Source organism: Acanthopagrus latus, chromosome 6 (assembly GCF_904848185.1).
Source record: "Acanthopagrus latus isolate v.2019 chromosome 6, fAcaLat1.1, whole genome shotgun sequence".
NCBI classification, from domain to species: Eukaryota; Metazoa; Chordata; class Actinopteri; order Spariformes; family Sparidae; genus Acanthopagrus; species Acanthopagrus latus.
Genome location: NC_051044.1, coordinates 23,323,732 through 23,348,242, shown reverse-complemented (window position 1 = coordinate 23,348,242; position 24,511 = coordinate 23,323,732). Strand labels below are relative to the sequence as shown.

The 24,511-nt window shown below is 43.5% G+C and overlaps 1 protein-coding gene across 37 annotated transcripts in view; it reads right to left on the bottom strand.

The window, feature by feature from the left end:
• The window catches only part of cast (calpastatin), a 39,226-nt gene that overhangs the window by 1,148 nt on the left and 13,567 nt on the right, over positions 1-24,511 (bottom strand). For 6 of the 37 annotated variants that reach the window (XM_037100593.1, XM_037100584.1, XM_037100588.1 and 3 more), the window contains 33 exons: positions 15,016-15,084; positions 13,074-13,217; positions 12,669-12,779; positions 11,606-11,704; positions 10,916-10,999; positions 10,091-10,135; positions 9,912-10,010; positions 9,706-9,786; positions 9,048-9,086; positions 8,163-8,249; positions 7,648-7,719; positions 7,452-7,559; positions 7,077-7,178; positions 6,858-6,974; positions 6,652-6,726; positions 6,444-6,554; positions 5,162-5,284; positions 4,918-5,019; positions 4,696-4,812; positions 4,469-4,582; positions 3,688-3,792; positions 3,519-3,569; positions 3,310-3,414; positions 2,973-3,089; positions 2,708-2,821; positions 2,495-2,599; positions 2,295-2,399; positions 2,101-2,193; positions 1,749-1,793; positions 1,516-1,653; positions 1,314-1,394; positions 444-473; positions 84-190 (listed from right to left, as the gene is read on the bottom strand). In XM_037100593.1, the coding sequence (XP_036956488.1) occupies positions 92-190; positions 444-473; positions 1,314-1,394; positions 1,516-1,653; positions 1,749-1,793; positions 2,101-2,193; positions 2,295-2,399; positions 2,495-2,599; positions 2,708-2,821; positions 2,973-3,089; positions 3,310-3,414; positions 3,519-3,569; positions 3,688-3,792; positions 4,469-4,582; positions 4,696-4,812; positions 4,918-5,019; positions 5,162-5,284; positions 6,444-6,554; positions 6,652-6,726; positions 6,858-6,974; positions 7,077-7,178; positions 7,452-7,559; positions 7,648-7,719; positions 8,163-8,249; positions 9,048-9,086; positions 9,706-9,786; positions 9,912-10,010; positions 10,091-10,135; positions 10,916-10,999; positions 11,606-11,704; positions 12,669-12,779; positions 13,074-13,217; positions 15,016-15,084 (3,087 nt within the window). In that variant the 3' untranslated portion in view covers positions 84-91. Of the gene's footprint in view, positions 1-83; positions 191-443; positions 474-1,313; positions 1,395-1,515; positions 1,654-1,748; positions 1,794-2,100; positions 2,194-2,294; positions 2,400-2,494; positions 2,600-2,707; positions 2,822-2,972; positions 3,090-3,309; positions 3,415-3,518; positions 3,570-3,687; positions 3,793-4,468; positions 4,583-4,695; positions 4,813-4,917; positions 5,020-5,161; positions 5,285-6,443; positions 6,555-6,651; positions 6,727-6,857; positions 6,975-7,076; positions 7,179-7,451; positions 7,560-7,647; positions 7,720-8,162; positions 8,250-9,047; positions 9,087-9,705; positions 9,787-9,911; positions 10,011-10,090; positions 10,136-10,915; positions 11,000-11,605; positions 11,705-12,668; positions 12,780-13,073; positions 13,218-15,015; positions 15,085-22,416; positions 22,468-24,511 lie in introns of all 37 variants that reach the window. The other 31 variants (XM_037100617.1, XM_037100614.1, XM_037100619.1 and 28 more) reach the window with 18 other exon arrangements.

Here is a 24,511-nt window from a genome sequence, read left to right as displayed (position 1 = left end):
TCAGAGGTCAGCGGGGTTATGCGGATGCTCATCCTCATCATTTATCTGGCACAGTTGTCCAAAAGACGAGAGCAGAACCCTACCGAGTGGTCTAGCTCTTGCCTCCCTTCTTTGTAGATGTTGGCACGACGTCTGAGCTGAGCTGACCTGCTAGCAGGTCGGTGGCAGATGGCTCCTCTGCGTGGTGTTTCTGAAATACAAGATTCCATTTAAAGTATATACGCACAGAGGGAAGGAAGACGCAGCACCTTCGCATGTGATGAATTGAAAGATCGGCGAGAATGAATTGTGGTAATTAACAAAGCAGAGACAGGAGCGTGCATCACATGCAGCTGGGCGCAGGCCCACCGATGGAGACATTTGTTTCTACAGATTCATTAATAGTCGATTATAGTGCATGTCCCATTGAATGTAGGTTTTCATGCAGCAGGCAGGTGTCTTACTTTAGACCTGGACTTTGACTTGCTCTTGCCCTGTAACAAAGTTGACACCTTGGTTAGGCTCAACAAGTCCTCCTCGCTCCGTGAGGCGGCGACCACTGGAACTGTAGGTGCTAATAATGGCCTCTAGAGGGCGCCATGTAACAATGATAACTAAAACACCAGTACCGGACACATGAAGGGCCCCAAGTCACATACAGGTTTTTATCACGGGATGTCAGGCTTTACAAAGATTTAGATCTTGGCCTGTATTTATCAGACCGCTTAAAATTACATTTTAGAATTAAAGGTGCATTATGTAGTTTTGGGGGAAGAAATTCAGTAGAGATTTTTACTCCAAACAAACTAAATAAACAAACTCTGTTAATATTCGTGACTGAATGTACTACGTAAACAAACTTTATATTTGGCGGACCCTGCCACCTTTCAAGCTTCAAACAGTGTTCTGGGGAAGTTATTTTCCTCGGAGAACAGCTTGCATTTCTGACTTTGTTTTATTTCTTCCTTTGTACATTGTTCATTTGAAAGATCAAACACAAAATAAAATCATAAAATCATCAACAGATTGTGGGGACAGAACAGATTTGACATTATGATGTCTATGTGTTGTGCTGCGGAGATATCTATGGTGGTCAATTCTTACATATTGCACCTGGATAGGTAGGTAGGTCAGATCGGAGATCGCACATCTTTTGGAACATGTTTTGTAGTGACTGTACAAACTATAAATAATAATATATGGCTGAAACAATGTGTGCTGTATAATTCTTATATTCTTCACTTTTCACAAGAAGGCCCGTGTTTCTTGCTCTTCAGAGCATTTCTAAGTGAAGTGTAATTCGTGTGCTCTCCGCACACAGATCCTGTTTTTACCTTTGGTTTGTCAGTCTTCGTTTTGATCTCATCAGGGAGTAGCGTGCTTGCCAGGTTGTCCAGGACAGGACCGGCCATTGGCTGCGAAAGAATAATTCAAATAAATTCAAATAAAGAATTAATAAAATTAGCACCACACAGCAACATTACTAAAGCTCAAATATGTTATAGAAGGACAGATTTAGTTCATTTTCTGCGCTACCTTCAGGGGATCTGAGTCCAGCGCAGGAGGTTCCAGCTTTGTCGCGGCTGCACATGATGCGGCAGCTGCAGTGGGCTTTGGAGCAGTCTCGAAATCACCGGCCAGCAGGTCCAAGGCTGTTTTATCATCCATAGACTTCTACAGAAAGGCAAGTATTCAAACTATCTGCACACATATCATTTCACAGTGTGTTTATGTGTGTGTGTGTTTGTCTTTGTGTGTCACATTTTTACCTGCTTGGGTGCTGCGGCTGCCTTTTTCTTTCCTTCTTCAATTTTCTTAAAACAAAAAGAATCAATAGACAGATTCAAATCAGCACCCTCACACGGTATTTTTTGCTCATGATTCCTTAAAGACGGTTGATTTGTTTTTTTCCCACAAACCATGAATCAAGCTCACAGCAGCTGATGATTATTCAAACCAAGAGACTGAGTTCAGGTGAGGAGCTCTGTGATGATGCGTTTAGAGGGAAAGACGGGGGACTGCCTAACTCATTAGGACTCATCAGCTCCATGAATGTGTGGATGACATTTCTTAGCGCACCATCTGCCATCTGTGGTGGACTGACAGATCAAGACAGTTTACCTTACGCTCCTCCTCTGTGGGTCGAAACTCTGGTGGCAGCGAGTCATCTCTCTCTCCCATCTTTATCAGCTTCTCTTCAACAATCTTTTTCTCCTGCAACAACCACACAAACCAGGGCAGCTGAAGTGACGGGTGCACTGAGACTGAAAATATTCTCTCTCATCCTGGCTGTGCTCCTGGAGCAAAATGGCTACCTTGACGATGTCTTTACTAGGGACCGGGGCGGGCTGAGGTGCGGGCGTGATGTCCTTCAAGGTGTCTGACAGAGCGTCCATGGCGCTGTCTGTTCCCCCTGACAGCTGGAAAGCAAGGACAAAAAGATTCAGATTGGAGCGCAGGGTTTTAGAGGGTCAAAGTGGTCGAGAGAGGGTTTGAGATGGACTGGCGTGGTTACCTGCCGGGCAGTCTGTGGGGGAGCAAAACCAGACTTAACGGTCGGAGCAGCAGCGGAGGAAACAAAGTCTCCTGCCAAAGCATCCAGGGCGAAGTCATCAGAGGCCTGAGGGGGACGAAAGGAAGCGTTAAAAAAACCTGTTCAGGATTCTAAATCTCAAATTGTGTCATTGTCATTTGTATCATGAGGGCTGCCGTAAAATCCGCAGTGCACCTGTGCAGGAGGAGCCGAGGGGGTGACAACGGGAGCCTGGACAGCAGGAGCTGCCGAGGAGGTCATCAAGTCTCCAGACAAAAAGTCCAGAGCGTCTCCAGTACCAATGGTGGGCTGCAGGAGGGGGAGAGGAGGGAGGTGTTAAGCTCTGGTTCAAATGTTCTCGAGGAACACTGTTTTTAAAGGATCTGATCTTTGCCTCATCAATCCAAAAACAGCTCTGCTAATAAAAAACAGCATATGAGTGAATGTGTCTAGGTCTCACCTCGGGTTTGGGAGCAGGCAGCTTTTGGAGTTTGTCCTTATCAAACCTGTACTCTGGAGGAAGTGTGTCCTCCCTCTCTCCTACAAGAACACCCTTCTTCTCCTTGAATTTGCCCTCCTACGAAACGGAAAGAAAGCATGAAAGACGTTACCTGGTGGGAACATCTGCGTGGTTCTTTACTATTACTTCTTGTTTTGTTTTTTGTTTTCCAAATCCATATATTTCATATATTCGTAAGACTGATTTTCTACCGTGCAACAAAGCTGAAATAAATGCAGATGAACCCAAAACTTTTCTGTGCGAGCGCTTTCTGTGTGAGTTTGTGTGTGTCCCATACCGAGACCATGTCCTCAGGTCTGACTTTGGGGAGCTCAGGTCTTGGTGTGTCTGCTGCCAACGTGTCACCGAGAGCACTGAGAGCGTCCAGAGACATAGAGCCGCCCTGAGGGGAAAAACATGAGAGGAGGTACATCGTTTACTTTCTTTTAGCTGGATACAGTTTAAACAGGAATCAAAAAATATAGTTCAAATGAAGAGTATCCTCACAGTCTTGGGTTTTGCAGGGGCGACATCAACTGAGCTGGGACAAACTGTTTTCTGCAGGAACACAGGAACACACAGAGGCACATGTTGACTAATTCATATATATAATGTTACTTACAGGAGAAACACTGTATAGAAAGCCTAAATGATTCACAGATATGTTAACACACACCAGTGGCTTTACCTCTGGTGTCTTCTTCTTGGTAGAAGGAGGGACGGGGGCCTGAACTCCTGAAGCTTTGGTTGGAGCCACAAAATCGCCTGAGAGTACTTTGGTCTGGAAAAACGGAGACAAGCACTTTTAGGGATCACAAGGAAAACTGTAAAATGAAAAATCATCATCTTAAAAGAATACTAAAAGATAATTTTGGGAAACGCAAGTTTTTTCCAGGTTTGTTTTTTTTAGTTTCTACAGGTGATAAGGAAAACAATAACGTTCCCAGGTGTGTCTGGTAAGTATGAAGCTACGAGAGGTTAGCTTAGCTTAGCAGAAAACATAGACACAGTGGGAAACAGCGAGCCTGGCTTTGTAAAACCACATGCTGTTTTCTTTTTTGTTTGTTTTTTGGGGGGTATGTTAAAAAAATGTTATGTGTTAATAAGTGAGATTTATTTATTTATTTGATATATCCTATTTTCAATCTCTGGATGTAGCTTGAGTAGCTCTCTTCCCGGTTCTAGTTTTCCGTGCTAGGCTAAGTTAACCAGCTGCAGCTTCATTGTAACACAGACTACAGACATGCCAGTGCTCTCTGTCTTCTTCTCTTCTATGTCTACTTTTTTTTCAATGATATAACATTGCAAGGGAAATTAGATAACACAGACATGTAGACTGTGCTAATGCTAAAGATGCCATTACTTCCGTTTCTGTAAACATGTTTCATCTGTTGGACTGATTCATCTGCACGTCAGCCTGCAGGTCTGGCTCTACTGGACCCGGGGCTGGATCCTACCTGTGCAGGTGGAGCTGAGGGGGTGACAACAGGAGCCTGGACGGAGGGAGCTGCTGAGGAGGTCATCAAGTCTCCAGACAAAAAGTCCAGAGCCTCGCCGGGGGCCAAGGTGGGCTGCAGGACAAAGAACAAAAATATTAAATATCCTGAATATCCTGCAGTTATTATTGTGTTGATATCACAGTGATAGTTTCAGTCCCCTCAAGTCAATGTGGCCCAGTTCTCACCTCAGGTTCGGGAGCAGGCAGTTTTTTGAGTTTCTCCTCATCGAACCTGTAGTTTGGATGAATTGTATCGTCCCTCTCTCCTACAAGAACACCCTTCTCCTTCTTGTGTTTACCCTCCTAAAAGAAGAACAAAAGGTTTCTGTGAGGAGCTGAAACAGAAAAATGCTACAGATGTGCCGACAACTCCAGGATTTCTGCAAAACAGAATCTGTGAACTCCTACCAAGACCATGTCCTTAGGTTTGACTTCGGTGAGTTTGGGTCTCGGGGCATCTGCTGGCAACGAGTCACCGAGAGCACTGAGAGCGTCCAGAGGCATGTTTCCCTGAGGAGAGAACAGGAGATTACGCTCCACTGATCTGTCATAACTCAAACATTTGAATACAATTCCTCCCACATGAATGAGTGGCAAGGCAAACTAGAGAGGGGAAAAAGCTGTACATTCCTGGTACAGGAGCGGTCTTTACCAGATCGGTCTTGAGCTTGCTGTCAGGGGTGTCCTTTCCGGCAGCAGTTTTCCCTGCTTTGGCTTTTTGATCAGCAGGAGCAGGACACACAGCCACAGGGGGGACTGCAGAGGATTCCACTTTCTACACCCGACAACAAGAGATGACATTAAACTTTGTATTCGTGACCTGTTTCAGATGCACTCTCCAAAGTGCTCACAGCATTTTCAAAGACACCTTTATCCAGCAAGTGTTTCTGTGTTCCTTTAACCCAGAGAAAACAGCTTCTACTTACAATGTCAGTATATCATAAGTAGTGTGGCTTCTTGCAAACAATTAACAGCTCATATCGGACTGAATATCAAATCTACAATCTGTATATGTGTCTGTTTAATACATAAAAATATCTGTATTTGGATCCGTGTTATCATCCGTGCTAGCTTAATTATGGATGTTTGGTGTTATTATTTAACACCATAAGCAGGTCAAAGATATCATTCATTTATTCTGGAATATAGCTCAACATCTACTTGACAAATCAACACACAGTTCTGTTCAGACGCTCATGTTTCCCAATGACTTTGGCGATCTCCTTACTAATTCCTACTAGGACAACATGAGGTTACCAATTTAAGTCTCGGATGGATTGCCATTTATGTCTCTCTTTGGTTCTTTGGATTACGACTGCCCAGTCATACTTTATGCTCACATTTTTTTGGCCTTTTGGCTTTTTATTCACAGGATAGCTGAAGACATGACAGCAAACATGTTGAAAAGGGCCCCAGGCCGGGACTCCAACCCGCTGCGCCGCTGCAGCGAGGGCAATGTCTCTGTACATGAAACGCCTGCTCTACCAACTGAGTTGAACAGCGCCCCCTGCTTCATGCTAATTAGCAAGTGTTAGCATGCTAACATGCTCCACTTGGATGGGGAATTTGCATGGTAAACATTGCACCTGATTAATCACCACGTTAGCATAGTTACTGTGAGCATGTTCGCATGCTAATGTTAGCATTATATAAAGTGAACTCTGCTGGTTGTAGCAATGTGTGTGTGTGTGTGTGTGTGTGTGTGTGTGCGCTGTATGAGTTGTGACTCAGATTCAGATGGTGTTCATATCAGTTAAGAGCACATTATCTGCTCATATCTAATCAACATGTTCATATTTGTTTACATCTTTATAAAAGGTTCTGTGGTAATAATTTAGCTATGTGTGTGCATCTACAGCAGGACGGAGCTTATCAACATGAGCTGATGTCCGACCAGCCAAAATGCAGGAAGTGGAAGTGTGAGCTTGCTGTACCTTGGCTGTTGAAGCAGAGAGTCCAGCCTCCAGAGAGAAGTCATCACCGACTTTCTCCATCTTGGCTTTTTTATCAGCAGGAGCAGGACACACAGCAACAGAAGGGGCTTTCTACAACAACCAACAGAGATGGCATTTCAAAGAGATGACGTGTCTCGTGCTTGAATTAGCTTAATCTGCTGCTACCTGTGACAGATCTACAATGTACCTGTACAGGAGCCGCTGAGGGGTCCAGGAAGCCTTCGGACAAAATGTCCAGAGCCTCACTAGTGGCCATTTTGGGCTGCAGGAGGAGGAGAGGAATGGACAAGGAGGAGAGAGAGTGATACAGGTTGAATATCAATGTCTTTAATACTGTGTTGATATCACAGTAAGATTTTTAGTCCCCTCAAGTGAATGTGGCCCAGTTCTCACCTCAGGTCCGGGAGCAGGCAGTTTTTTGAGTTTCTCCTCATCAAACCTGTAGTTTGGATGAATTGTATCGTCCCTCTCTCCTACGAGAACACCCTTCTCCTTCTTGTGTTTACCCTCCTAAAGAAGAACAAAAGGTTTCTGTGAGGAGCTGAAACAAAAAAATGCTGCGGATGTGTCAAAGGCAGAAGCCGTGATCTCTGTGTTTGTCTGTGCTCCTACCGAGACCATGTCCTCAGGTCTGAGTTTGGGGGGTTCGGCCTTTGGTGTGTCTGCTGGCAATGAGTCGACGAGAGCACTGAGAGCGTCCTGAGGCATTGTGCTCTGCGGAGGGAAAACAAGCGATTGTGCTTTACTAATCTGTCACATCACTACTACAGAAATAATAGAACATAGCTTAGGGTGAAGACTAATGTACAAAGTATTTTGTCCACTCCTGTATATCTACATAATCAGTCTTGGGCTTGGTGTCCAACAGACACAACATTCAACTTCACACACTGCAGTAAGAGGACACTACTGAAAACAACAGGGTATCTGAGCACCCTCAGCACCTCAGGACGTTTTCAGGAAAGTGTTTCTGTGGACGTACTGTACCTTGGAAGGAGCTGAGGGGCCCCCAGCCTTCTGAGAGACATTATCCAAAGCTTTCTCCATCCTGGCTTTTTTATCAGCAGGAGGAGCTGCGGCAGAGGTTTGAGATTTCTGCAATAGAAACACAACATTATGATTTAATTCCTAGCTCCGTCAGTCAGATGCCTCTATAATGACAAAATTGAACGTTTCACTTTACCTGTACAGGAGGTGGTGCGAAGTTAGCGGGGCCGGCAGATGAGGCACTGACGACGTCGACATGGCCCTTTTTCTATGAATAGGAAAAGACGGGAATTTGTTAGACTTCTTTTTAAAAAATCTCCCTTTTAAAAGGAGCAATGTATTCATTTTAGTTGAAAACTGTTTAAAATCTGTTAAAATTGTAAACAGTTACACTCCTCTAGTCCCAAAGTCAGAACCTCTAGTTACACGGCTAACTGAGCTGACTTGTTATGGACAGCTACAGCTAGCAGCAGTTAGCAATTACTCTGGTGATGTGCTTCACCCTATTTTCTTTTTTTGTATGAATTTGTCAAGTGGCCAGTTCTTGCATAGTGCACCTTTACCCTTTTAGAGAAACATAAGTGTACAGTCAGAGCTGATACTGTCAACAACAGACGTGCCAGACTGGGAATGTTAAGTATGGAGGTTTGTCAAGTGGGTACACTGGAGGCGGGACTAGCAGGCGACTGCTACATGCTTTAAGAATCTGACCTCTGGCTGCATGCCTGCAGCTGGAGTGGTAGAAGACATGAAACCAGCTGAAAGAGAATCCAGGGCCTCGTCTGTGCTCAGTGGTTTCTGTGTGGAAAAACATGACATGACACGAGCAGACTTTTAAAAAATATTAATCTGATGCAGTTACTCCAAATTATGATCCATAACAGCTTCACGATCCTCCACTAGATGGCATATCTGACCAAGTCAGAGGCAAACAAAAGGGCAAAATAATACAAACCAGACTGCATGTAGCAACAGTGAGGGAAAAGTACAGACACACCCTTCACATTCCATGAAGACAAACAAAATCACAAATAATCTCTATTAAAAGACACATCTGACACATCAGACTGCTTCGATTGAGCAAAAATATGCTAAGCATCAAAAGTTAAAAGACAAAACTCACACTGGAGGAGAGTGTCTGGGTGGAAACAGATCGTTTGTCACAGAGCTAAAGACGCCTCATGCAGGACAAAAAGACAAAGTGGGAGTATGCTATGATGCAAATGTGGGTGTGTTGACGGTGAGTAAATAGTAACCTACATGTGGGTGGGTATCTAAGTGTGTAACAGATGTATCTGTGTGTGTGTGTGTGTGTCTATGCGGTGGTGCACGCACTGTATATTTATATAAGCATTTGGGTTTGGTCACACAAGAGCCAACAAGCTAAGATGGAGAAGTCGGGTCCTGCTCTGTTTGCTGGGACAACACCCACCAGTGCAGTGCAGCATTCCCAACTCTAGAGGAACCAGATTAGTGCTTCCTGAATGAGTGTGTGATGTGATTTGCTTACACATTCAGGTAAAAGTTTAGTATCTGGACCAGAAATCAGTGTTGTGCAAGAGGTTGTGACTCAATTAAAGGGGAAAGTTCACTTACAGGGACGTCCTTGGGTTTGACATCGGCAGGGACAGCAGGCTGGAGGGAGGTCGAGAAAAACATTAATTTTAGAATATAAGAAGGAAAATGCTAAAATCATTAAGGGTGTCAATACTACGGCCTTAAATGATGACACACATTCTAAAAAAGATCTCTCATTTTACTAACTTACTATGCAAGTAGTTTTGGTGTACAGACTGGAGGTAGGAGGATAGCACGCTACCGGTTTTACTGGTTGTTAACTGGAGATCATTTTAGTTCATTTTGGATTGTTTTGACTAAAATCTCTCATGTCCATCTTATCATTTACTTTTTCTTATCAATTGTTTTTCAGCAACATCTGTCGGGCCAAATTTAACTTTATGGCAAGACAACTTTGGTCCACGGGCCACACTTTGGGGCCTGCTAATCCTATGACTGGAACAGCTTTCATATGAACTCATTCCTACGGAAGATACAGCCCCTATAAAAGCTTCAAACTACAGAAATAATAATAATAATAATAATAATAATAATAATAATAATAATAATAATAATAATAATAATAATAATAATAAAAAACCTGCAAGAAATTGACAAACATTCTCCTCTGGCAGTGCGGCAAAGTTAATGAGTGAATCAGAAGTGATGAAGATGAGAACCACTGTGGAGAACTGACCGTATCTTTAAATCTGTAGCCTGGAGGCAGCGTGTCGTCTCTTTCTCCACACTTATGACCCTTCTTAGAGATGACGTCATGCTGTGATACATGCAACACACACGGTTACTCACAACAGATCCATGCTGCAGCTCCACGCAAATAAATACCTGTTCGGTTTACAAATGAGCACACACACAGGCGTGCACACTGCAGCTGTTCTGTACCTCTTTGACCTCTGGCCCCTTGTAAACAGGCTCTGGTGCGACGGGATCAGCTGATGGCAGTATGCTGGCCAGGGCGTCAAACGGATCCACGGCAGGTGCCTGAACATGCAACGCAAACTCAGCACACAAGAGCAATGCAACATGCTTTTCAAAGCAAAGGGCTTTCTGTAAGTCGTTACCTCTTTGGCTCCTTTGGCTGCCGTGGGAGGAACCTCCACCTGCACCTGCAACACAGATACAGACTGAGTACTTGCGACTCCACCACATTAAACATACATGGGGGAAATTACAGTGTTTGTGCTTTAACTCAAGTGACTGCTCTTACTGATAGCAAGTTGATCCATCTACACACAGCCAGACGTCACTTTTAGTCGTGTTGTTTCCAGACAGGAAATACAAATTGTGAGACTGAACAACATTCTTAAAGGAGACCTATTGTGCTTTTAGTTTTATTTATTTTCCTTCAGTGGTAAATACACAGTATGTTCTTGTACATGCAAAAGATCTTGTCAATGAAACAGGCTAAAGTCTCACAGAAGCTCCTCTCTCCCACAGGAAGCACTGCTCCTGAAACGCCTCATCAGTAGCTTTTAATTCTGTGACTTCATGACATCACGCTACATCGCCATGTCATGCATTTACATAATGTATGCCCAGCGCATAACTTGGCACATGACAAGTGATTTAGCACAGCTGCTCTGTTATTGTTAGGTGTGCTGGGACCAATCAGAGGAGGGGGGCCTTAAAGAGACACAAGGGGGGAATACAGCGCTGAAGGGCTGGACTAGGAAACGGATGTGTTTTTTTGAGCACTAAAGCATGTAAACTATTCTAGTAGTCAAACAAAAAATGAGCATAATGTGTCTACTTTTAAACCCAGTGACACTCCCCCCAAGTCTGACACAAAGACGATGAAAATATTCAACACATCATATTCGTGACCATTATACAGGAGGGAAATACACAGGACAGCGTCCACCTCTGTCAGTTTCAGGATCATCTACCTTGGCTGCTGCCGCTGACTTTGATGTTTTAACCGGATCAACTTTAGCCACATCAGCCTTGAGTGTTGGGATGGCAGCAGCACTCTAAAATACAACACAATTGAATCTTTCATAAGCCTAGTACATGTGATGTAAGATTACGGGTCCGCTGTGCATGCACAAAGTCGGTGATACACCCAAGGAAGCAAATAAAACACAGGACAGCGAGGGGCCGACCTCTGGAGAAGAAAGCTTCCGCTGACTTGATGACAGTCATGAGTGTCAGCGGGCGTTGTGCAAGGAAGCCAGCCCGAGAAGACAAACCAACAGACTGCACCTCCGACTGACTCAGATGAATGATGTATGAGTGGTGATGCAAGTGTACAGGTGTGCACTGTTTGCAAATACAATAACAAGCGCAGGCATGCTACGCAAAGTGCTGCAGAGGGAAGAACAAAAGTCCTTTATACCGCCCAACTGGTCATCGCCGAGGTAGAAGAAAGAGGGCGAAAGCAACGAAACTCCCAAAGTGAGCACTGCCCAAAGCGAGAGTGCTGTCAGGTAGAGGAAGGAACGCAACCCGATGAGACTCTGCCACGCAAAGAGAAAGGTGGCAGGAAGAAAAGAGTGAAGCCAACGACCGAAGCAAGCCTTGAAAAGTACACCTCGAGGGAGTCATGGAGGCAATAAAGATGTAGCAGTCGAGTCTACCTTGGCTGGGCCTTTGGGTGACTCTTTAGGTGTGGTCGCTCCGGCAGCAGCAGAAGGAACTGTAGCTGTGGCCTTGCCTTGGGAGACAGTTGGTGGAGTCTACAAACACGTAGCCAAATGATTACTCAGAAACACAGGAATAAAGATTCACAACACTTGTAAAGCCAGTAAACATATTGACAAGAGATGTGGACGACTTTTAAGCGGCGTTAGTGGAAACAGAGCAGAAGTAAGTGTACAATGATCACCGGTCAGATCGGCCACTCTAGTCCGACTCTAACAAAAGTACATGCTTCAAATGTGCTGAGGTGTTAATTACTCAGGACTACTGAGACTAATCTGACCATTGATCACAGTATATGGTTACATGCTGGTGCTTTAAGCCCATTAAAACACATTTAATACTTTACAGTACTGCTGACTTCATTCCAAACTTTCCAAATTGATTTTCTGCCTCCGAAGTAGTGGAACAGGATATGTAAAGAGCAGTAAACGTTTGGTGTGTTCAGTAGCAGTAGTAGTACTGACGTGCTTTAAGTTATACACTACAAGTTTTCTGGATATAGACTACTTGTGCAGTCAAATAACCATCTAAGTTGCATTCAGGTGTACAAGACAGTGCTGGGAAATAGCAGCGCCATGTCTGATACAACATGGTTTCCACTTAGAATTGTATTTGCCAGCCATGCAATTAGAAAACCAAATCTAAAAAGCTACAATAAAACAAAAGACATAGACTGAAACGATAAGTTAGCATGATGTTGTGGTAGAGGGTCATGTGAATTTGGTCGCTTCATATGAGAGGGAGCCGACACACACACATATCATGTATGCAGGAGTTTCCCACAAGCACATGGTTCGACCAACAAGCACTGTCACATGAGTCTCCGATCACAGGACGTTACAGCCTGACAGCGAAACATCCTCAATGAAAAGTAAAGGCGATCAGCTGTTCAAGTACCTTCCAGCTGCCCAGTTGGTAGAACAGCAATCAAAATGGTCCTTCAAATGGTCAGCAGTAATGTAAACAGAGAAGAAACAAGCCCTTTTGTCATAATGTTACCTTTGACATCTCTTTAGGACCGCCTCTTGACCCCGCTGATGTCATGTCAACAACAGCAGCCCCAGCGGACGACATGTCAATAACAGTAGCGCCTGCCGGAGTAGTGTTAGTCTACAAACCAAGGAGCACGAGAGGGTTATTCGTGAGGACAGTTTGTGGTGAGAATTCATCCCAAGCGTGATGATGTGAGAGCTCACAGCAAGTGTTTGTCATTCTGATGCACGTGAAAGGTCAAGAGGTTTGGATGGCTGAGCCAGAGAGACCAAAAGAAGAAGATGAAGGCAGTGAAGAGGAAATGTGAGCGGCCTCATGAGTGTAGAAGGAAGCCGAGATTCATGTTACATCACACCCAAACAGCCAGAAGCCCCCCTTCCACTAGTACTTATATATCCAGAGTCCGTCTACCTCTGTTTTGGCTTTAGGTGACCCCTTTCCTGCGGTCCCAATTGAGGCACTTCCTCCTGCTTTGACGCTACTTCCTGTGGCTCCACCTGTCGCTGTGGAAACCACCCCAGGCTTTGTAGCCATGGTGGATCCTGATGAAGCCTTCTGCAATGCACCAGATGTGGAAAAGTCGATCATCTACCTTTACTGCAGCTCACTGGGTGACTAGAGAGCCAGTATGCATTTGCTTGTGACAGCTGGTGTCGCATTCACTGTTCAAATGAGTAATCCACCGATTTCACACAGAAAGGTCAGTTTACTTGAAATTGTCCTGTGGCTCTGGACAGACCTGGCTCTGACTTGAATAACGTGATGATATTGTTAGCTTTATGGGAAATGTAGGATTTAAAGGATTCGGAGCTTGGCCCTCCTCACCACATATCACCACATTATTTTTGTTGACAACATGATTCCATAAGAGAGGCTGCCTTGGTGTGACACATACACACATCCATGACATAGGATTATTTCTATATAACAAGCCGATCACTTTAAAGTTACACCATGAATAAAATGCACATCATACATGTTTATAGCTGGGTGAAAAAAATATTGATGAATCAGATTTCTAAACAATAAGTTTTATGTGAAATCCATGATGTGTGTGTAGTGACAACCTCTTTTTCACATTAATGCTGCAATTTAAACATTATTTTTTTAGTCTGTCACTTGTAAGTCTCCCAATTTTATGGAAGTGCAACATCAGATCACTGGAGTGCTCTTTGAAGTTTAAAATAGCTCTGCTCATGTACACTGCCACTGAACCTTTAAGAGCTGTCCCCCACTAAGTCAACCCAAGAGGTATGAAAAGGGGCAGCGAGGTCAACAAGAGTCACTTTTAGCTAAAGGTTAATGACTGAGTAACACAAGCTTAGTCTGTAAATAACTGTGTTATTCTCTCCCATTATAATTCATTACTATTTTAAATGTTGGTGCACCTATTTTCCGCCCAAAGCCACTGTCACAGTTCAAATATCCCACTGAAGCCTTTCTCAACAAGCCAGACACCAAAATAGACAATGTCCAAGTTCAGTTGTTGAACGCTGAGTGAAAACGCTTCAGGCTGGGCATGTTGATTTGTTCTGTCACAGCGCTGTCTGGCTTTGAAAGGAGAAAAATACTGCAAGACAAGTTAGACTCTCATTGAAAGCCTTCTGTCATACAGCCAATATCAGCTTAGAGCCAGCCAAAGATAAGTCATAAACGAGACCTTCCTTACTTTAAATGTAGAGAAAAGGACTTTCCATTTTGTCAAGAGAACCCGTCTGTCCTGTTGTCATCCCATAGACGGACTTTCAATTAAGTCCAGCTTGTGCAAAATACCTAAAACGTCTTTGTTCCTGTCTCCCAACCGTTTTCTCACAACAGACCTCGTGCTGGTTTCTGTTAACTTCCTAAACAAAAAACTGACATGAAGTCACGAACAGTCCAATTGTTTTATTATCATAATACGAGAGCTATTACCACTGCATGTCCGCTCCCTTAAGTTGTAAAAAATAGCTCTCTCCAATCAGCAACAAATCCATCGGAGCATGCTGGAGCAATCACTTTGATCCATTGTTCGAGAGCTGCATTACTGGGTTAAACTACTTCCCCCTCACTGACAAACTGGGTGTTACCTCACTTGTGCTTGAATGGAAGGAAGGGTGAAAGTTTTCTTTTCTGCATGCTACAGTTCACGGGACACAGCTAACAGTATTCCCTTCACTTCATCTGAAAACATTAATAGCCTGAAGCTGCACAGCGAAAGGAAATGCTGCACATAGTCCAGATAATGAGAGGGTCAGAGGTCAGTCACACAACAATCGACTGAATGTGGGAAGCTGACAAATGGGGTTTTTCATTCAGGGAGAGCTGTGGGGAGAGAAGGGGTTAAAGGGTACTGAAGGGGAATGTTTGATACCTCGTACTGTGCAGGCTTCACGGTGGAGACCTGAGCTGCTGGTTTGGGTGTGGCCTGGCTAGGCTGCGACTGGAGAGAGAGAGACAGAGAGACAAAGAGAGAGAGAGAGAGAGGAAGAGACATGTTGAGAAAAGATATGCATGCCTGGTGAGAAATCTCACAAAAAACATCATAATCGTTTCAAGATTCACTCGGAGCAACACGTCCGTTTCACAACAGCTGACGTATGAGGAGAGATTTCACGGCGATCGCCTGTGAATGGGGAGGAAACATGCAGTAACATGAGTCACCGCAGCTTCAAATTGCACTGCTGAGGACAAATACAGAGAGGTAAAGACAGGAAACATTTACAACAGAGCAGTTGCGTCCTGCTGCAAAATGCTCACAAACACATCCATCACTCTGCAGACAGAGGTGGTTGATTCAGGCACCACATTCCAGTCAGAAGGGTGTGACCTGTTCGACAGCAGAGAGAAGTGTTGTTGTTTTCTGGGGTCGCCCCGGCAACCGTCAGTGGCGAAAGTAGGATGTTCAGCTGACGTCACACAGAAAAAGAAGCAAACCTGAGCTCATGCTATTCAAAGTGGTCGACTTATGACTCCTCTGGATGGAAGACTTCCAAGCGGCCATGTTTACACACACGCACACACACACACACACACACACACACACACACACACACACACACACACACACACACACACACGAAGTGCAGTGATATCTGCTCTGCACTTCCTCACACAGTGTCAGAGTGCCTCTGTGAATTTGTCTACAGTGTTTTGCTCTTGACAAGAGATCTGAGTTTATGTAGCTACAAAAGTTATCAAGGTGAAGATCCAGTTCATCTTCTAGATTCTTTGTCACACAGCTGCTGCCACAACGTGAAATCACATCACTTCACAAAGCAAAGAGCTAACCAGAGAAGAAATTACAAATGGAGGATAGTGTCGCTGTGCCGATGTGTGACCATATTAATTCTTGAAAAAGGTATAATTAAGTCTATTTTCTAATGCTATGGCAAAAGTAGCACACAAGCTGAGGTACTTTTTCTGTGAGTGTCCTGTTTTGCCCAAAGAGCCATTCAAACTTTTATATCATTAAAGTGCATCATGCAAAGCTTGTGTCCATAATGTACATACTCTACTATTACTACATATGTTTTGATTTATAACTAGACAACCCCAGTAAAGTTTGTTTAAAGTGTGGTTAAAACATCACCAGTGAACCAGGAGTGTTTATGTGAATGTGTTTCATTTCCAGTTTTGTTTTCTGGAGGTATCTCAAGCTAATGTTATAATTAACCTGTGATACACACACTGGTCTGCGGCGTTGGTTCAGCTTTTGATGAGCTTTAGCCATTTGAGGTAAGAAACAACTTCCCTATGACCTAACATGAGTGTATTTACATTATGGCTAACTATTGTGAGGATAGACCTACATACAGTGGTAAACTCAATGGTGGTGTTTGCATTTTCAGCTTGAATCAGTCGCTACTGATCTCTGATAACATCACATGTAATAGGAGGAAGCATTCGTTTGTCTTTTGTGATAAGGGTTCAATAATCTCCAGATAACAACGCTTGTTTCCTCATCTCCAGATAAAGAATTAAAAAAGAATGTTTGCAAGCACAGTACATAATCGCAGGAGTATCGCACAACGCTAAAGACTTGATGGCTGATAATCAGCCAAGGTTTCCATAACAACTCTGCCGCCTTCTGTGTGTTTCAGACATCATCTCAATTACAACAGCATCCACAGAGTTCAGTCACAGCAAATGAGCTCTTAATGTTCCTTTCAGACATTAATACATTATGTTTTGGGTTTTTTTTGTTCAACTACAGTTTGTTCTAACTGGAATTATGTCTGTCCCCAAATTCGATTAGAGGCAACCAGGCACAGATTCAGTGTCATTATCCTGGTCATGTTCCCGCAGTCAACATGGTCTATTTGTTCATTAACATGTGTAAAACTTTATAAGGCTAGTGTCTTCACCTCATCAAGGGCCCAGGGTCTGTAAAAGTTTCTTTTCCTTCTTCACTCACTTGGAACAATTACAGTAGGAGTTCATTTAATTTGGAAAACTCCAAACAGATGTGTTCATTTCTTCACAGTCTAAAGGACACACACTGTATCATTCAGCACTTAGAGGTTCACATCTGCAAAAACAACATTTCATTTTACATTGATCTGCATTCAACCGTGCATTTAGTCCACAAACTAGGTACTATATCCCAACTGAAGCAGAGGTATTAATGCTCAATCCACAAAACTAATAATAACATATCAGTATTCAATATATACAAAAAAAACACATACATTAAAAAAACTCACATTTACTGGAGGTCAACAACCTGGACTGGTCCTCACAGGCTGAGAATTCAACCCCGGACCCACATATTGTGAGAAAACAGGGCTAATTTCCAATAAAACACAAAAGACTAGAAATAAAACTTGTATCGTGCATTAATCAAGCATCTTGTTCTATCAGTGAAGGCACTGGACGGGTGCTCCTCCTTTATGAACAGGGATAAGATCTAGCTTACAGGTTCGTCACTGGAAAAAAGATATATGACCACATGTTCTCTTATAACCGTAACTATTATGACATACTATAAAAATGTATCTCTGCAAAATAAATCAAACTATATTCAGTTAAACAACAAGCCTCAGCAGCAGCAATAAATGACAAGTATGATCCTGAACATACCGCTCTCAGGTGAACTCTCTGCTCCACTTGTATTGAAGAGTAACTGTTTTTTTCACTTTTACAGAAGTACATGTACAAACTATGTAATGAACACACTCCTTTTTGAGGGCGGTGAATGGTATTTTGAAGCACTCTGCTTTATCCAGGTGGAGCTCAGTATGCCACAGAGCCCAGCCCTGTCTTTTGATGTGGTGTGAATAAGGAGAGAGGCACAAGGCCTCCACCCCACTGACACCAGGTCAGAATCACTTGGGAGTTATTTTCACATGCAGCTTGACGCATTGTGTGGCCGCGTCTCATTGTACAGTCAGATCTAACCCAGCCAGTTGGTGAACATTTCTGTTTTTATGCTTTTCAAACTAATCACAGAGAGGCTGTGGGATCATTTGGATGTCAGCACGCGGGCTGTCCATCAGTGTCCCCCTCAAACATACTGCACTGCTGGTGTAAGTCCACAGATGACAGTTTGAACACCGGTCTGTTTGTTTATGATGCATTTCAAAGTATCCTTGACAGATGCCGCTGAGTGCTGCAGCAATTAGGCCCAACAGTTTTCATTCTTCCACGTCTGAGTGTCTGTGTGTGTCTACTGAATTAACCTGTTAAGCCAGCCGTTCATGGCCTTTTACAGTAACCATGAACCAGCAAGACGGAGGCAGGCTGTGTGTCTGTGAATGACTACAAGTGAGAGAAGGGAGAGAGATTAACGGGAGGAGGAAAGAGAAGTAGAGATACAGACACACAGTGTGAATTGCACCATTCTCAATCATCTGTCACCTCTGATTTAGAAATGACTGCAGCTCACCACTGTCAGTGATTGCCTCACACACTGCTGTTACATTTAACACAAATAAGGTCACTAAGTGAGGCTCTATGTAGTTTATTAAAGCTCCGAGGCTCAATTTTTTCTCAAACTCTCAGTCTTTCTTTGGACAATCACACTGTGAAATAAGATTATATGGTTCCTCACATTGATAAAACAGATTCAAAGTCAGGTAAATGAGAATATATCTAAGAGCATGCCCCCTATTACTTTCTTTTCTCTTCTTCTACTATAATTCAATGAACATAATGCTGCTTGAGAGACAGAATGAGGAGGAGGAAGTGGCAAAAGTGAGGAAGTGAGGTCACAAGCAGCCAGGGCATCCCCCTGCTGCAGGGGAAGTCACATTACTCCTGTGACCACAGTAAATATTTATTGTTCCCAAGTTACCACAGACAAAACTTTATTAGGTTACAAAGGGAAACAGAGTTGTGCTGCATGCTGGGTAGTAACGCCTGATGGGTCAGATATTTTTTGATGAAACTGAAATCCACCAGCTAAGCTATTTTCATTATAGAGTTATGAAGCTAATGTTGATACTGACTGTTCTACTAATGCACCAGTAATTTGATACATACACTTGCAAATTACTGGTCAATATTTGACATTGATAATATGAACAAATGTTTCTACATCCTGTATTACTTTTCATTACATGAACAGCACATTTGGGAAATGTCGCTCTTCTTGTTGAGTGTTCGATGAGAAGATCAGTACCACTCACAAGTCTCTGGGGTAAATACGAAGCCACAGCTAGCAATTAGCTTAGCTTAGTACAAAAACATGAAGCTCGCTAACAACTAGCCTAGCTTTATCAAACAGCTACAAAATCCTGCCCAGTATGTCGGGAGCTACTGGCAGGTCTCAGAAAGCTACTGCTCTCAGCAAAGTCATTTTTGATTTACCAAACACGACTCAATCAAGATACAACAGGTTAACATGAGGTGCTGGTAAGCAGAGATTTCATACACGGAACCAGACTAGCTGTTTGGCCCTTACTTCAGTCTGTATGCTAGGCTAAGCTAAGATGAGCTAACCAGCTGTCGGCTGTGGCTTTGTGTTTTTGTTGTATAGACATAAAAATAGCATACATGCCACAAACCTGTAAAGTTAAGATAGTTTTAGCTTCCAACAAAACCATTAGAAAAAGAGAAGTGTAATGCGAGAGATGAGTGCACAACAGGGCATGCTGTACCGCAGGAGAGCAATGGTTTTGCTGGAGAAGCCCATCGATCCAAAACACATGTAGCAGCATCAATCATGTGTGTAAATCATGTTTGTATTTATAAAGTGGATCAGATTGCTGGTCACAGAAACCTTTATTTTCTTTGGTAATTTTATTTTGCAGGGAATGGGAGAAGCTGCACTCAAACTCAGTGGGAGCATGCAGATCGTCTATGCTTGCTATGATGTCATCTAGCATCACACACACTTCTTCCCCGCTGATGCCCAGTCTTGTGTGGCATAGTTTTAGCATTCACACTGCAAAAGAAACTTTAATTTCGTTTGATTAACAGGGCTGTTGTGGTCACTACAGTGGCGGCTATCGCCTTCTCGACTAAAGCATGATATCAGATGTCTCTGTGACCTAATGACATCATTACTGTTCTCTATACTTTCCCTCACACTCGTGCAAGTTGTGGCAAACCGAAAGCTCTCAAAGGACGTGTCCAAACTAAATATAGTGCCGTATTCAGCAAATGTTAAATGTGTCAGTTGAAATGAAAGGAAGTTGGCCAAGAGGATATGTTGACTCATCTGCCTTTTAGTCATATGAGAGCAGTCCAACAACAAAGTGCAAGTTTAAAATCCATGGACGTGCTACGTTGCTAATCTGACTTTCTGCTCTTTGACCCCTCAAACACATCCACACACCCATGTCCACGTCCACAAGATATGCTCGCTTACAAAATCAAGTTTCCTGCTTTAATCAGCATCACGTGCATTTGCATAACCATCAGACAGGAGATTTATGTGGAAATCTTCATTCAAAACCACACACACACACACAAAACAGTCTCCCCTCACTCTGACAATCAAAGCGTTGCATGTTTACCACCAGCTCTGTATTCACTGAGTGTGACAGACGCCAGTTACAACTTACCACCCGGATTATTTTTCCGATAGGCAAACACACCGACTGCTCATTTCAGTCACAGTCCATTAAGGGAAACAATGCACTGTTTGTCAGACAGGGAGTGAACTATGAAGAGTGTTTACAATATGACTGCCATTGTCGGAATCAGATCTGGAGAAAAATTTGAACAAACAAGAACATGCCAAAAAGTGAAGAACAAAGGTCTCTTCCCTCGTCTGCCCTCTGAAATAAAAGGCTGCATCATCTTGTTGGCATTAAAATCAACACGGTAAAAGTTATTCATATATAGCCAGTAACAGCAGGCGAGAACATGGGGCCAGTTTTAGATATTTGCCACCACACTGAATTCTGTGTTCACCTGAGCTCCACCCAGACGCCCTGCAAGCAATCTCTTTGCTGACGCTCCAAACTGCAGCATTCCTGCATTCCACACACACCTGTCCAGCAGACTGCTTTCTCCCCTTAGATAACACACACGTCTGACCAGCCACCGGCACAATGCAAACAGTGCACATACACTTCAAGCTGCTTTTAGCACAGGCCTCACACACAGGTGACCTCAGGGAGAATTTAAAAAAAACATATGGATCCCAGTGGTGTTAAAGTGCATTCACGCTTTACCCATTGAGCTAAAAACAGCTCTGCCTCCAGGGGAGCTTCTGCCCTGTGGCAAACGTATATTTGCAGAGTTTTTGTTTTTCTTGAAAAGCTGAAACATGACCCTTAGTTTTAAGTTTTAACGACAACGACAACACACGATTTCATTACTATTTACAACCAAAGCTCCAAAGAGCCATTGGAAGGTGGCCTATTAGTTTAAATTGTACAATGCTAGTATTAGTACAATACCTGAGTTTGGCTACAGATAGTTACTTTATTAGTAACATAATAATGGGCATATAATATGTATTCCAACAAAATCTCAAAGAACTTATGTTCTAAAGGTATCAAATGTCAAAGGTCCGGGGCGCCGCTTAGCTCGGTTGGTAGCACGCGTGTCACTCCCCCTCTCTTACCCTATTTCCTGTCACACTCTTCAGCTGTCCTATCAATAAAAGCCAGGAAAAAGAAAAAATAAATAATGTAACAACCAGCTGCACAGAAATACTGTCTCAAACTGGCAACATGCTGGTTTAAAAAAGGAAAAAAAAGATCATTAGTAAGACAAACAACCCAACATATCACGCATAACCCTTCAGTTTCTCCTTTCAACACTATTTGTCTATTTGTTCATACTTGGTGCCACAAACACATTTTTGGTCTGTGGGGTTTGATAACCAGCCCTACTAATGAGGCCTCACACTAGCTACGCTATCAACTCTCATGCTGGCTGAAGCATTAGTTCAATTATATTCTGATAAAATTCTGTTAAAATTAGCTTTTGTTTCCTGCAGATGTTGACTGGCCTTTGAATTTGGACAGAAAATGAAGAGTGATTCCATCAGCTTTTCACAGAAAAACAAAGACAACACACTGGGGACAGCAGAAGCTGTCTCCAACTGGTTTGTGACCTTGGCTCGGTGCAGGAGGATTTGTACAGGACTTCTCTCATGCAGCTAAAAGCAGCCAACAAAGTAACAGGAGCACCTCACAATCTGATCTGCAGAGAACTCTTCCATCGTGAGAGTCCAACATTCACTCAACACTGCAGTAGTTTTTGTAAATTGGGATCTGACCGCTGCATTGTGAGGTGCTCCCGTTATTCCGTCCGACTCTTGTACACAGACAAAATCAAAAGTGTGCACATGGAGGAAAACTGCATACAGCTGTACCTGGTAGAAATTTTGTCGGGGTAAGGGGAGGGGCCGGTAGTTGCCGTGTACCTGTTTTTATAAAAGGGACATATTGAGGCCATTAAACAGTCGAGTTCACAGCTGACTGATGCATAGACAGCTGCAGAATGAAACACAACAGTACAAACAAACACCGCGATATAAACACAAACACACACACTTAGACAAAAATGCACATAGAGGCTGACATATATCTCAACTATTATTTAAAGTTTCACATCCTCTCAGGGGCTCGCAGACCTACAGTGAACAGTGAAGTTATTTCAGCTGTAACACCGGTTGACACAGTAACCTACACACAGAAAACAGCATATGTGACCAACAGTGAGAGGGGATGTCCTTCTCAAGCGTGAACACCTCTTAGACAAAAAAAAAATCTCCAAACCAAAACCCACTTCTTTCCGGCCACTTATGTTGCTGCTTGACCACATTTCCTGCCCTGCGACACATGACCCCCCCACACTCACACATACACCCCATGCGTGCATGCAGAACCACAGAGCCTTTAGCCACCGTAGCAGTGACCAGTGAGGATGACACTGGATACTGACGCAGCTCGGGACAGGATATCCACATCACGGCCCTCCTGGGAGAGCCGGGCACACTGCTGGGCTGAGGCTCGGGTGAGTGCGGTCAAAACAGACGCAAGACTTCAGAGCTTGGCTGACGGCAGCACAGGGCCATTTAAAACCAATCGCCCCTTCTCAAGCTGCCATGCGCTCGACACAGACGGAAGCTGGCGATGTGCTTGAGGTTTTCCTATTTCTGCCATGACACGTCTGCACATATACGTTCGCTATGTCAGACCATCCCGGACTGCCCTTCACATGACGCATGTAACTCACAACGTACTTGTCTGCTAGAAAAAAGAAGGAACAATGCAGCCTTACCCGACTACTGCAGATTAAGGCAGTAGCGTCTGACAGTACTGAAAACTGATGACTAATGCTGGGCCCCACCCAACAAACCACTGACACGCACATGTGAATAAGGCTGGAAGCAGCTCCTGAGCTTGCTGCTGCTGCTTCAAAATAGAACTGGCAACTTCTCAACGTCTCAACGGTCGCTCGTGATTATGTGGATCACCTCGGCTCAGAGGAGGAGATGACGGAGGCTGAAGTCAGTGTTACAGGGCAAGAATGTGGAGCAGAGGTTTGAAGCTGTTGTCGTCTTCTGTGCAGAGCTCTGCAGGGGTGAACGTGGGCAAACTCAGAACTACTTTAACGGGCCTCCTGTGAGGACAGCGCATTGTTAATATTCTTAATTGTCGCATTAACTGCTCTGTGCTGGTTTTATTGTACCCTTCATTTGCCTTTTATTGCGACCTGACATGCACTTTACCTCGAGAAGAGAGCAAGCAGGGGTGAAGCACAATCCCATCACACTAATGCAGTTATGATGCTGACAACAAATAAGCAGCAAACCCTGGTTCAGAGAAGCCAGGATACTATTTTTTTTTTTTTTGGTTAAAGGTTCAATATGTAGTTTTTAATCAGCAGAGAAAGATCTGTATTGACTGATTTTATACGCTTAGGCAAACTCAATAAACCAACCCTCCAAACAAACTGACCTTAAAGGACAACACCGTTTCATACTGTTTTACTTAATTACTTATATTTGGCGGACCCTGCCACCTTTCTACCTGGGGACATTATTTTCCTCCAAGAACAGCTTGATGGAAAAAAATATGAGTTTGAGTTTGTATCGTTACCTCCAAAACTGCACAGTGCCCCTTTAAAGCCAGTAAGAGTTACTTCTTATATATTGATAAAAGAATAAGAGCAGTGCCACTTGGTAAACACATCAAGTTGCTTGTTTACTGTTTATTTGGATCCCTTTTGTTGCTGCCTTAGCGACAATTCCTTCTCTGGAGCCATTAAAGAAACAAAAATCTGTCGTCCTTTGCCAACTTTCCTTAACTTCACACGACGAGGGCAGCGAACTGGATCAACCAAAAGCTGCCTGCCGCCTCACACTAACACAGCCACACGGCAGCCTTCAAACTGAGTCGACAGGTATCAGTCAAACAGGAAGCCCTTCCACACACCCACACACACACACACACACACACACA